The sequence below is a fragment of the Parasteatoda tepidariorum genome, chromosome 7 (genome assembly GCF_982258835.1).
Source record: "Parasteatoda tepidariorum strain Cologne lab strain chromosome 7, Ptep-v5.0, whole genome shotgun sequence".
Lineage (NCBI taxonomy): Eukaryota > Metazoa > Arthropoda > Arachnida > Araneae > Theridiidae > Parasteatoda > Parasteatoda tepidariorum.
Genome location: NC_141761.1, coordinates 34,390,560 through 34,403,865, shown reverse-complemented (window position 1 = coordinate 34,403,865; position 13,306 = coordinate 34,390,560). Strand labels below are relative to the sequence as shown.

Genomic DNA, 13,306 nt, shown 5'->3' with positions numbered 1-13,306 from the left:
TAATAAATTGCGATTCGAATCAGTTGGTTTTATCAGAGTAGATTTAAATTATAATGAATTAATGTTTCTTAAATTTCAGTTTTGTTTCACGGTGATGCTATTAAAAATTTTGTCTGAAACCTTAGAGACTTTTATGCATTCATTATTAATGTCTTAAAATTTTTATCAAACAATTCGGTAAATCGACGTTATTTATGGATCTTTTTTTTTTTTTTTTTTTTGGTAGACAATTGTCTCTTTTTCTGCTATTTCTGTGTGGTTTTTCAATTCCAATGTTTTAGTAATTATTTTCTTATGTGCTCTATTCACAACGATTTCATCTGAAATCCACATAAAGTTCCGATCGTTTTTTCGGCAGTTATTGCAGTTACTTATCATTTTTACAGCCATTTTGACATTTTTAAAAACCTGATATTTTTAATGAATTATTGTAATGACAAGCATTATTTTCAAAATATGAGAATTGCACTCATTTTAAAACAAGTTTACAGAGAGGAATTTTTTTAAGTTAAGCATCTCTTCGAAATTTTATTTGTTTTCTTTTTTAAAGTGATGCAAATTTTTGTGAATCGCAATGCTCCTTTTTGTGTTCGATGTTCTTTTTTTAGGGGCAAATATCACCCTTTTCTGCTTAAATATCCCTGCCTTTTTTAAGATCTAGAATAACACCTACCTTAATTTCTAAATACGCAGTATTCATTTTATAATATTAATCTGTCTGAAACCTTAATTTGTTTTAAGGTTTCATTCAGGTTGTCGAAATTTTATTTGTTTTCTTTTTTAAAGTGATGCAAATTTTTGTGAATCGCAATGCTCCTTTTTGTGTTAGATGTTCTTTTTTTTAGGGGCAAATAGCACCCTTTTCTGCTTAAATATCCCTGCCTTTTTTAAGATCTAGAATAACACCTACCTTAATTTCTAAATACGCAGTATTCATTTTATAATATTAATCTGTCCATTGATATTATTATTTGAACTTTCTCTGATTGTATTATATGTTATAAATGATAATGTATTTTTTTATTTAATAAAATTCAATATTAAATATCAGCTGCACAATTCTGGAAAAATCTTGGACTTGCAGGGAAAAGTCAGAGAATTTGAAAATGACTTCTTACTGGACCCCTGATTTAATTCACTATCATTAGCATATTTTATTGATTTTCAGCATTGATACCTATGCAAGTTTTGTAAGGCTTCCTCCTAATTTCATTTACCTTACGTTATTATGTAAAAAAAGATGTTTCTTTTTAGACAAAGTAGATGCCCCTATTGTCAAACTAAGTTCTTACTAAATTAAGATTTTGTAATTAAAAATTATTGGTAGTACCGACTAATTTTAAATATCAAAATTTAGGTTAGAATTTTTACAGTATATTGCATAAAATCTAATACTTTACTGATTAAGGTAAAAAAAATTATTATTCAAATGCATAGGATGCAAACATGCATGGCAATACTTTTACTTTTGGAACAAGTACTGAAAGAAAAAGTATGTGCTTTTACTTCTACTTTGTTACTTTTCAAATTCAATTCTTTTGCTCGAAATTTCTTAAATTTTTTAGAGAAAATGTACAAGTATATGTGTAACGAAAATGTAAAAAAAAAAATCATGAATGTTTTTGCTAAAATTCTTTGCAGATTTTCTCTTAAGTCTTTTCTTTTTCTTTTTTTTTTTTAATTTTCACAATTAACCATTTTATTTTGAAAACTCATTGTAGCGTATACTAAAACAGTTAACTTCTTTTTAGTGAAACACCTTTATGGATCGACTCTTTTGATGACAAAGTCATTAAGAGATTGATTATTCGAGTAAAATATGGAACAAGCAATTTCTTTTTACTAAGAATTGCCTATAATAATATTTTCACCTGAGGTTGAAGAAAGGGAATTGTTCTTATCAAAATGTTTTGAAAAAAAAATTACAGAATTGAAAAAATGTCCATTGATAAAATATCCTAAGATAAAAGTTTATATACTATCCCGGAAAATAGTTAATTTTTTTCAATTTTTAAAAGCTATAATTATTGTGTTATCTGTGTGCTGCTTGCATTGGGGTAGGAATCTGTCAATGTTACGAATTCAAATCAGTGGTATTCACATAGTTATAAGCATGGAAGAATTTATTTTTTAGGGGGGAGGGAATGGCACAAATTCCTTTTCTTTCTTTTTTTAAGAAAATAGTTTTATTTTAAGTTGCAACATTTAACGACAGGAATCTTTAATCTGATTTGTAGTCTTTGATACATTTTGAAGTGACCCTACAAAATAAAGCTCCTGGAACTTTCCCCAGAAATAAGAGCCCAATGTTTCTTTTTGCATAAACAATGATTTTGACCATCTGAAATAAGTTGCTTGTTCATATTAGTTTAGTTTGGTTTGATACGAGATGATGTTGGTCATAGAAGTATCCTAATGCATATTTTTTAAGTTTTTTTTTTTTTTTTTTTTTTTTTTTTTAATACAAAAACTTATTAACAGCATGAATAAAAGTACTTTGATGGCTTTACCTTTTTAATAAAGGTAGTAAGTATTATTACAAAATTTAAATTCTTTGCTATTAGAAAAATTCCACTGAACTTCTTATCATAAACTAAGTACTGTGCACTACTAGGGAGAATTCCATATGTGACTGTCACATTTTGAATTGTAATAATCAATGCATCTTCTCAGAAATTTTTTTTTGCATATCAAATAAACTATTCTTTTCTTTATCATCGTTTTAAAAATAATGCTTTCAAATGAGATCTACATTTTTTTATTGTATTATATAAAGATAATGTAATAAATGTATTTTATAATTTGGAATGATTACGATGAAAAATTTTGGTCAATCATACTGATAACATCTGCAAAAATTATTCCTTTTGGGGAGGGGAAGAAACCAGGTTCAAATATTCTTTAAAAAATTTCAAAATTTGGTTTTTTTTTTATACAAATTAGCTGACTATGCTTTTTCAAAAAAAATTTTAATAATTTATTAAATATTAATAACCCAAAAGTTTTAATGAATTTTGGTAAAAAAAATTTAGGTACTGTGTTTCATTTTTTATTTTATATAAAAATATTTTTTTTTTGAGTTATACCATATAAACATTTCACTACCTAATACAATGAAATAAAAACAAAGTGAGACCTCTTTTGATATTAAATAACAATTGCATAATAAATAAGAATGTTTAACAACAAATTATTTTTATACATTTGAATGAGTAAATTTTTATATTTTGTTCTTATATTTTTGAATAAAATTTTGAATTTTTTCCAAGAGTGCTTAAAAATCATTACTTTTTTTGGTAGTTTTACTTGTACTTTTTACTCGTTACTTTTCAAAATCAGAACTTTTTACTTAATACTCATTACTTTTCCTCTTAGTACCTTTATGTTTATTTTTTACATTTCCAATGTATGGTTACAAATATATATTGAGTACTTTTTAGTGTGGATTAAAATATTGTTTGCAAATTTTATATTCTATATTTTCTGTTTTAATAATCTTTTTAAATGCTGATCATTAATTTATATTTATATTTTTTTAGGATTTTAATTAACATGTTGAGAGATTTGTATAATTTTGACCAAAAAAAAGGAAAATTAAAAAAGGATGCAAAGTCATATTTAGGACAGTCCTTTTCACCTGTTATAAAAGACCCATATACTCCTTGTGAAATATCAGATTATTTATTCAGGTAAAATATTCAATACAATTGTTTCCACATATGACATTCTCATTTCTATGAGGTTTGATATTTGTTAATGAATACAGCAGTAAAGTTTCATCGTGGAACACAGTAAAACTTCCAGGAAACACCAGTTCTGTTTAATACCATTTTTTGAAGGCACAAATAGATTACCCATTGGCATTGCGTTAAGAACATGGGTGCAAGTCTTCCGTCCTCAGGACGGATTTCCATCTTTCGAAAATGTCCGCGGACGGAAACAAGACTGACTCAAAGACGGAAATTTTTTTTCTTTTGTTCTTAAAAATATTTTTTAGGTCTACGTTATTGGTCTACTTTCTTATGTCCTGTTGTTATTTTATCAAAAGACAGATGAATAAATATTTTTTGTACAGTATTTAAACTTGATGTATTATGGTAAAGCTTTCTTAGATAGTTTGCATATGTCGAGGGGGTATTGTGTATGTTAGGTATTTCAGTCAAGAAATTTTCAGTCTTGGGCTTTTTTCCAACTTGCACCCATTGTTAAGAAAATACTTAAGGGGAACCAACAAAATCTTTCGCATTGACTGGGCAAATCTTAGCACAAAATGCCCATATAACTAATGAAGAAAACAAACATAATAGATGAAAATAAGACAAATCATAAAAGAAAATTCGTTAAAAGTTCTGTGTGTAGCTCATGTTTTCAATATTTCTGATCGTGGGAGATCTCTTGCATGGGAGAGTTCTTACATGGGAGTATCCACACAAGAGTGTTAATTTACTGGTAATTGACAATGGCACAAAAAGTATTCCCCAATCACTGCTCAGGGTTGCCAAAGTCAACTATTTTCAGCCTCTGACCACCCCCGTGGCAGACATTGTCGCAGAAAGCGACTGAGTTCTTGCAGAAAGATTTTTTTATTTGGGGAAAAAACATTTTTTGGTTTGGCAGAAACAAAAGTTCTCCAAAAAAATTCTGCAGAAAGAGAAGCTGTTCTACAAAAAAAATCATTTCTACGGAAGCAGAAAATTTCTGCAGAAGCAATAATGGTTCTGCAGAATTTTTTTCTTAAAGAATTGTTTTTAAATAATTGTTTTTCTAGCATACCACCGAAGGGGAAAGCGCTCGTGATCCCCCGTTAATCTCGACACAAACAGTTACTGGATGAAAGGGGGAGAAATTTTTTCCCCTTTATTAAGCTATTTTTGGAAATTTGCCAACTTCGACCTCTATCGCTGGCGCAGTAATTTGTTTTGTGTTTTTTTATGAGAACAAAGCTCTATATATTTTTTGCACTTGTGTGGAAAATTTCATGCGTAAAAAGATTTTTTTTTTTTTTTTTTTTGAAAAATGTCTAGCGAAAAGGTTATTTGTTGCTCTTGTGAAGCAACAATAATCAAAGAAAATTTGAAAACTCATTTTTCAAGGCGGCATTCCGAAGAAGAAATAAGATGGAAGTCAACAACATCTAGCGATGTCAGAGATTTTTTTTCTGGAAACCGGCCGGAAAAGAAGATGGAAGCTTCACACGCTACTAATATTGAACAAAAACGTTCTAGATTCGAACCAAATATTCCTACTACTAGTAGCGATGTCGATAAAGATGAAACAGCAAATCAAGAAATTTTAGAAGCAATCAACGGTAAAAAATAACTATGTAATGACTATATTCCATGCAAATAATCACACCAGATTTTCATAATAATAAACTTAACTTTATTCAAAACTAAAAGAAACTAGTCATTATATTTTTTTTTACTCAGAGCCTCCAGCTCTTAAACAACCAAGGGAGACCTTCTCCCGATCAAGATAAACATACATCTACCTCGATTCCTAGCATGCCCCCGAAGGGGTGACACAAAGCGCCTGAACGATCGCCAAACAGTTGCCAAACATTACAAACTATATATATATATATTAAAGATAAAATGTCTATATCCTTTGAATTAAGTCGTCGATATAAAAAAAAACGCTCACAATCTAACGATACATTAAATAAAGCCTGAAAGATATCGCACTATCTGCAATTTTTTGGCATGCGAATGAAAACCAGATTGGTGGGAAATATTTTCTGGCGAAAAACTTTAAAGCAGGTTTCCATACGCATGCGAAAAAAATCGCATCTAGTGAGTATGGCTCTAATACCGATGTTTCAGTACTGATGAAGACTATTTCATTTCAAGATGTTGACTTTAGCGTATTGATTCGGAAACCGCGGCTGTGTACTTTCGTTCTGAACTTAATCTGATCACGAAAAAAGTTTTATTTACCTTCTTTTTTTTAAAAAAAATCTTTCAATAAGTCAGTACAATATTAATCGAATCTAATTAATTTAACCACTCAATCTGTAATTTTTTTCATATAGAACAAAAATTGAAACAAAGATTGCGTTAATTTTTTTGCTTTTAAAATTCGGTTATAGTCAATCATACTTTATTATCATATTGATTAAATAAAAAGTTAAGCGATATTGCGGCGTTGTGAAAGCTTTTTTTTATATTTAATATTTAACAAGCGCAAAGGATTGTTATTTTTTTTTTTCGGTATAATATTAATGCACTGCAGGCCGTACTCCTGTTCTAGTTTGTGTTTAGCTCTTGGCACTGTAAAACTATATTGTATGTACTGTTCATCGTAATTTTTTCTATTAAAATTCTCCAATTCATCTTTAGTTTTAAAAAAATAAGCATCGAAATTATTTTTAAATTAACATTTTCTTTTATTTAAGATGGATTTCAAAGTTCTGATTCTATAGTTTTGGTTCAAAAGACTTTGAACGTATATTATAAGGTGATACTTTGCTAAATCCCGATGTTTTTAGCACAATATAAAGTTTTTCACGTCGTATGTATTTGTCGAATTAATTATTTTTTTGCCAGAGTCTCCTGATTTTTTCAAAAATTGTTCCCGGAACTTAAATATAGGAGCTATTTAAACAACTTCCCTTTAAAAAAATACCGTTGCTGGATCACGCGATATCGCTTGACAATTCTTTCTTCTGTTTGTATCAATAAAACGGATTAAGTGGTACCAATATGCATTCTATTATCCAACTATTTTTGCGAAAAATATCATGCTTCGATTTAGCAATGACACAGAATATGAGATAAACGTTATAAAATTTAAAGTAGTTGCTAAAATAAGGAAATTTAAGTTTGATTTTATCTTTGTAAATTACACCCTTCACTGTTAGATGCAGAGTAACTCCCCTGCACTTGCATAGCTATAAACATGTTAAAATATTTTTTTCATTTAAAATACTGACAAAAATTAAAATTTTCCCGTTCGGTACTTTATAGATTAGCGCAAAGTTATTGTACATTCCACAGGTTATTGTATAAATTGATTCTGCTGCTATTACTCTGCAAGTTATTGTATAATTTTTCTGCAGCATGAATACTGAATTGTATATTAATTCTGCAGGTTTGGCAAATCAAATTCAAGAATTGAAAAATGAGAGATTCAATAAATCACACGATAAAGTGAACGAAATACAATCAACAACAAATTTCACAGCTGAAGAAAAGGAATTACTTTTAAAATCTGCTAGATCCGTTGACACACTGATAAAATGGGGCGAAACCCTTGAACGATGTGATGAAGGTCTGAGATGCACCGCATGTCATATAATTCTTAAATTTAACTTTGAAATCGGTGACAATTATGAAGAAGATAATATGCCAATAACGTTCAGGCACCTAAAGTATGATCTATGCTGGCATTTGAATAGTATTACGCATATTGGAAACCTGAAACTAGCAAAGAAAATTAGCAAGCAAACTAAAGAATCCCTAAAAATAGGAAAATTAGCAGCAATTAACCTTGCTTCCGCAGCTTACTTGTCATTCAAACTTCAATGTTCATACAGAGATTTTGAAACAATACTAACAAAATTTTACAACAGCGGAGCTGAAGTTGGGTTGAAAAATCATTCAAAAGAATTTGCTCGAACATTTCTTCCACATATGTATGACATTTTTCGTAAAGAAATTTGTAACTTTATTATAAGCAATGAACTTCCAATCGGAGTTATTGCTGATAAAATGACATCTAATAGGCGTAGTCGTCACATTATTCGTATTAGGATACCTATATTCGACATAAATCACGAATCTTTCTATAAGTCAATTTATCTGGAGCATAATGCTGTCACTGATTTTACCGGTGATGGTCTATCGAGCAGTATTTTCAACACGCTTGAAAAATTCTGTCTTGAAACCACATATATTCGCAAGCATTTAACTGGCCTTGCAGTTGATGGTCAATACATAAATCTTGATGTTGGAAAACATCTGCAAGATAAATTGACAAAAAAAATAGTTGTGTCATGGGATCCCATGCACCGAATTGAATTAGTAAAGAAACATGCCGAAACACCCAAAATAGTTCAAGATGCTTTCGAATTAATACACGATACCATGAAAAAATTTTCCACAGGTGATAGTTATGAATTATTATTGAAATATGCAGAAAAGGTTGGTCATTTTTATAAACCAAAATTATTTAAAATGATTAAATTTTCTTATTGTGAAGACATCTTTAAAACGTTTATCTGCGATTACAAAATATTGGTGTCTGCTTGTGAAAAAGATCTAGATGGCTACATTTTAAGAGATACACTTATGAGTAGGGAAAGAATTTTCAATATCTTAGCTCTGTCAGATGTTTGTGGTTGTCTTGGGTATGCATCAAGAAAAGTCCAAAATTCTGATTTGTTTCCTTGGCAGTACACATCAGTCATCGAAAGTACATTTTCTTCCTTGACTATAATAAAAAATTTTCTTGAAGAACTGTCAAAGACTGTTTCTAACGCCAAAGAATTTGTTGATTTCCTAAATAATTTGCCAAAAAGTTTATTTCCCAACTTGAGATCTGCAACAGAAATTTCCCAACTTGAGATCTGCAACAGAAATGTTTCCACTTGACCCTAAGATGACTGGTACTTTTCATGATGTGCCACTGCCAGAAAAACCAGTCAGTTCAAAAATTTTACGAGCTCATAATTCCAATAAAGACCCAGCCCAATTATTGAAAAACAACTTATTTGATTTTTCAAAGTATGTTGGATGTCTAATTAGTCAGGCAGATTGATATTTTTCAGAAAATAAATCCAAAAATAGAGAGACTATAAATGCTTTTGCAATCGCAAAGCATTTAAACTTTTTATTTAATAATGAATTTTTGCTGTATCCAAATACCAAAGCAAGCATAGATCAGGGAGGAGAAACCAAAGGGTTAAATAAAGAGCATTTTAACTCCATATTGGATGAAATTCCGTTTGTTTCAAAATATACAGTTATGAGAGAAACTCTTTGGTTTGAATTTTCTATATTTAATAAATGGATGTATTCCAAATTACATTGCTACTTATGTGATGACAATATTTGTTCTCAAAATTTACTATTCAAAACAGCATTCCAAGAATTAAACAGTAGGATACCTACTTTTATTTATTTTTTTGCTTCTGCACTTAACATACCAATTTCAGAAGCTATTTGTGAAACATGGGGCTCAATTATTGACCGTGTAAATAAACAGAGATTAAAATCTAAAGAGGGAAATGAAGAAGATGTTGGAACAAATGACAAGAGAACATTTATTCAAATAAATGGACCACCAGCTGGATACAAAAATAATCAAAAGTTTATAAAAGCAGGCTTAATTGATATGTATGGACCCAATTGCACTGTACATTTTACGAATTTTCACAGTAATAAGATTATGAAAAATTTTGTCACTTCCAAAGTAATTAACAAAGTGAATACAGAAGCCAATTGTTTACCATGCTTTAAATTATTAAAAAAATATTTTATATTATGTATTACTCAACTTTAATAATTTTTTCACCTGATTTGTTTCTGTACCTGATATAACTACTATAATAAAGCATTAAATCATACTGTTTTAAACTGATACTTCATATTCAGTTATTTTGTTTAATTAATTTAATCTTTTTGTCCATTCTTAGCTATTTTTATTCTATCTTTTTACACATTCTGGGTAATCTTTATTTATGCTCTAGTAAGCTTTTTTCTTTGCACATCTATACATTTATAACTTTTCTTTATTATAAGATTATACAAATTTGAACTTAAACATATTTAAACTTATATTATGAAATTAAGAAAAAAAAATCTACACAGTTTTATTCTATGCATGTAGGCCTTTTTATAACCACGAAGTGCATCTATTATTATAAATTCATTACACATATATTTATAACGATAAAAATATCTTGCAGAAAAATATTGGTTCTAGTTAGGTTTGTCGCAGAAAGCCAGAAAAAATTCTGCCACAAGGCTGACCACTATGTTCACTTTTTTGTCTAAAGAGGCTGTAAAGCAACTATTTTCATGGAAAGGCAATTAACTCTAATGGGACTTTTAATTTTTATTTCTATCAAAGTTTCTTCCATATATGCAAAATGTGTCCGGAAAAAATATTTTCCTTTTCTTTCTATCCTCTTTTTTCAACAAATGTTCCGACTAGCGTGCCTCGTCTTTCAACTTTTTTTTTCAAGCAAAATGTAATACCTGCCAAAATGGAAAAATATTATTTTTCTAATTAAATAATATCCTCTGTAAGAAGTATTGTCTCGAAATTTTAAGTAAAAATGCCTAAATTGTCCCTAATTTTTAATTCGTTTAAAGAGCAGTTATAAATTAAGGTTTAAAATTTACCATATCTGTGATAACATAATTTTTAAATTAAAACAAACATTTTCTCTCCGTCTAACTGGAAGAGACTAGACAGTAACATGCAAATGCATATCACTGCAGATATCAGAAGGCAAATTTTGACCTTCTTTAATATACCGTACGGTTTTTGTCAGTAAAACAAATCAAGGTGCTTATTATCTTACTTTTTTTGCTGGATAAATGATTTCTCATCACTATGACATTTTGTCTATTAAAATAAACTTAGTAAAAAAATACAAGTTGGGAGCTAAAATAAGAAATTATTTTATTTTTATAGATTACCGTTCTTCAGTGATAGATATAGTACAGTAGGGAACCGATTATCCGGAACGATCGGGACCATCGCTATTCCGGATAACTGATTTTTCCGGTTTTCTGAATCGCTACAAGAAGCCGTTTTTTTATTGTTAAACCCAACTAAAAAAAATATTATTTGGAAATAATCTTAAAAAGAAGAAAAATGATGAAGTAATACACTAATAATTATTTCCAAAATGATAGTAAGGTAAACATCTTTCAAAAAAGAAGGAAAAATCTTAAGAGGAAAAAAAAATTTAAAAATGACGGGAAAATTTATTGAATTTCGTTCCGGTTTTCTGATTTCCGGATAATGGGTTCTGTACTGTATATGCCTCTGAGCTCAGCTAGAAATAAATATGATAACTTGAACGCAGATTCCACCTTATCTCTACAATGTTTACATTTAGCCTACAATTCAGCTGCTATTTTTGTAATTTCGGGTAACTATTGACATGGTTTTTGGCAACTATTCTTTATCTGTTTATTTGTGGCAACCCTGACTATTCCACCAATCTTATCAATAACAATGTTGAAATAAGTAGACTGACCCATGCCACGATAACTTCAAGTTTAATTAGTTGTGCATGTTTGGAATGGCGGAACGGAAAAGGTGAAAAAGGGAGTTATAGATAGTTTAAAACATGATTTTAGCTCATTTAATAGAAAAGTAGTTTTTTAGTGCTACAAATTTTCTCCACTGTACATGTAAACTTATATTTGCAAAAATAGTTTTGGAAAACCTTGATTAACCCTGCTCATTATGCTTATTTCAAATTAACAACAGAAAATATAACTTATTGCTAAATTTTGTTAAGGTAAATAAAACTAACTGAAAAATAAAACTATCATCTCATTTTTTATAAAAAGATATGGCTATGTTACACAGAAAAAAGAATTCAAAAAGAAAAATAGAAATATTTAACTGGGGCCAATGACACAAATAAATGAAATTTTGTAGAAAGAAACAGCGATTAAAAAGAATGGGAAACTTTTAAATCTCTAGGCATGCATCAGGAAGCATTTCTAAAATCAATGGACTTAGAAAAAACTTAACATAAAAATTAACCTCTTCTCATATTTTAAAGCTAATTATTTATGATGTAAAATGAAATAGAAAACTTAAACAAAAATTTAGTTTCTCTATTTAAATTATTATTAATATATATTGTTGATTAATTTTTTTTACTCATTATCTCATTAGGAGTAATTTTCATCTGTAAATCATCATTTCATTAGTAAATTTTCTCTGCTGATCCAATTTTCATAACTCAGTCACGAATAGCTTTTTCTCTCAAAGAAAAATAACTCTATCTAAAATTAAAATTTCATGCGAAAAATTCACGTCTCTTAGATAGTATTTTCTAACCATTGGAGATAATCTCTAAGAGTGGCCAACCTTTATTAATGACAATTTTATTAAACCAAGAGTTCTTGTTCTGATGAGTTTGCACTATATTTTTAAACTTTAATATTTGTCGTTTTTTTAAATCAAGTATTAAGACCAATTAAAAATATTTCCTTTTTTTTTTCAAAATATAAATTATGATTATGAAAATCATATTTAGTGTATTGAAATATGTAATAGTGATAAAAATATCATCTGTAGTTAAATATAATTTTTTTTCTTTTTTAGGAAGTGTCTTCTAATTCATTTGACAGATAATGAAGACAAGCATTTGTTTTTAAGGTAAATTAAAATTTAATGCTGATATATTTTTTATGTCATATTTCCTTTCAATTATGTTTTAATAAATTTATATTATCTTAGTATTTACCTTGTTAAAAATTATAATAATGCTTGAAATATCGCCTATTGCTAGATAGTGCTTGTAACCTATGGTCTGTCCAGCTAAAAAAACCTCCTCCTGCCTCAGGGTCTTGGGTTGTTTATTTCTATGGAAATAAGAAAAACAGTTTGGTGAATACAAAGGGTGGGATATCTTTCAAATATCTGTTACATATATTTGAGCTTAATTAATATGTTAATGATCTTTTTTGCTGATGAATCATTCCCATGAGTTATGTAACTGTGTATTTTAATTTCGTCTATTCATAAATAGATATCTGACACAACTGTGCTTAAGCTTAACCTAGTAATTAATGACCATCAGAGATGCTTTTCTTCAAATAGAGGCTAAATAGTAATGTTGCAAGTAGACACCAATTTATGTGCATCCGATGCAAGGTTTAAAGTCCCATAAATACTTTCTTTTCCATGGTTTTTGCATTTTGCTCTGGATCCTTTTCTAGATTTGTTTGCTATCTCCTCAAATGATAACCAGATAATGTATTTTTCTCCATGTTTTTAAATTTAGATTTATTATCAAATATTATGCTGAGCAATCCCAAGCAGTTAGGAAAAACTCATCAAGTAATCTTCCTTACATAAAATATAAATCTACATAAGTGACATCTACTCTTGTCTCTTGAAATGGGAAAATTCCCTTAAGAGTTTGATTAATGATTTGAATATTTGACAGACCTCAATAGAAAAACAAAATTAATGTTTGGTTTCATATCAATACTTATTTCATCCCAGTGTGGTAAAATCATTGCGACACTGTCGCAGAATGCTGCAGAGTTCTTGCAGAAGTTTTTTTCCTTTGGGAAGAAAAAATTTTTGGCTTTCTTTTCTGAAGAAA

At 28.9% G+C, this 13,306-nt stretch overlaps 1 protein-coding gene across 2 annotated transcripts in view; it reads left to right on the top strand.

Annotated features, from left to right (window-relative positions):
• LOC107441938 (DNA-directed RNA polymerase I subunit RPA2) overlaps window positions 1–13,306 on the top strand; it is a 79,620-nt gene that overhangs the window by 23,917 nt on the left and 42,397 nt on the right. For both annotated transcript variants that reach the window (XM_043048096.3, XM_043048094.3), the window contains exons 10-11: window positions 3,540–3,689; window positions 12,298–12,351. In XM_043048096.3, coding sequence (XP_042904030.2) covers window positions 3,540–3,689; window positions 12,298–12,351 — 204 coding nt within the window. The remainder of the gene's footprint in view (window positions 1–3,539; window positions 3,690–12,297; window positions 12,352–13,306) is intronic.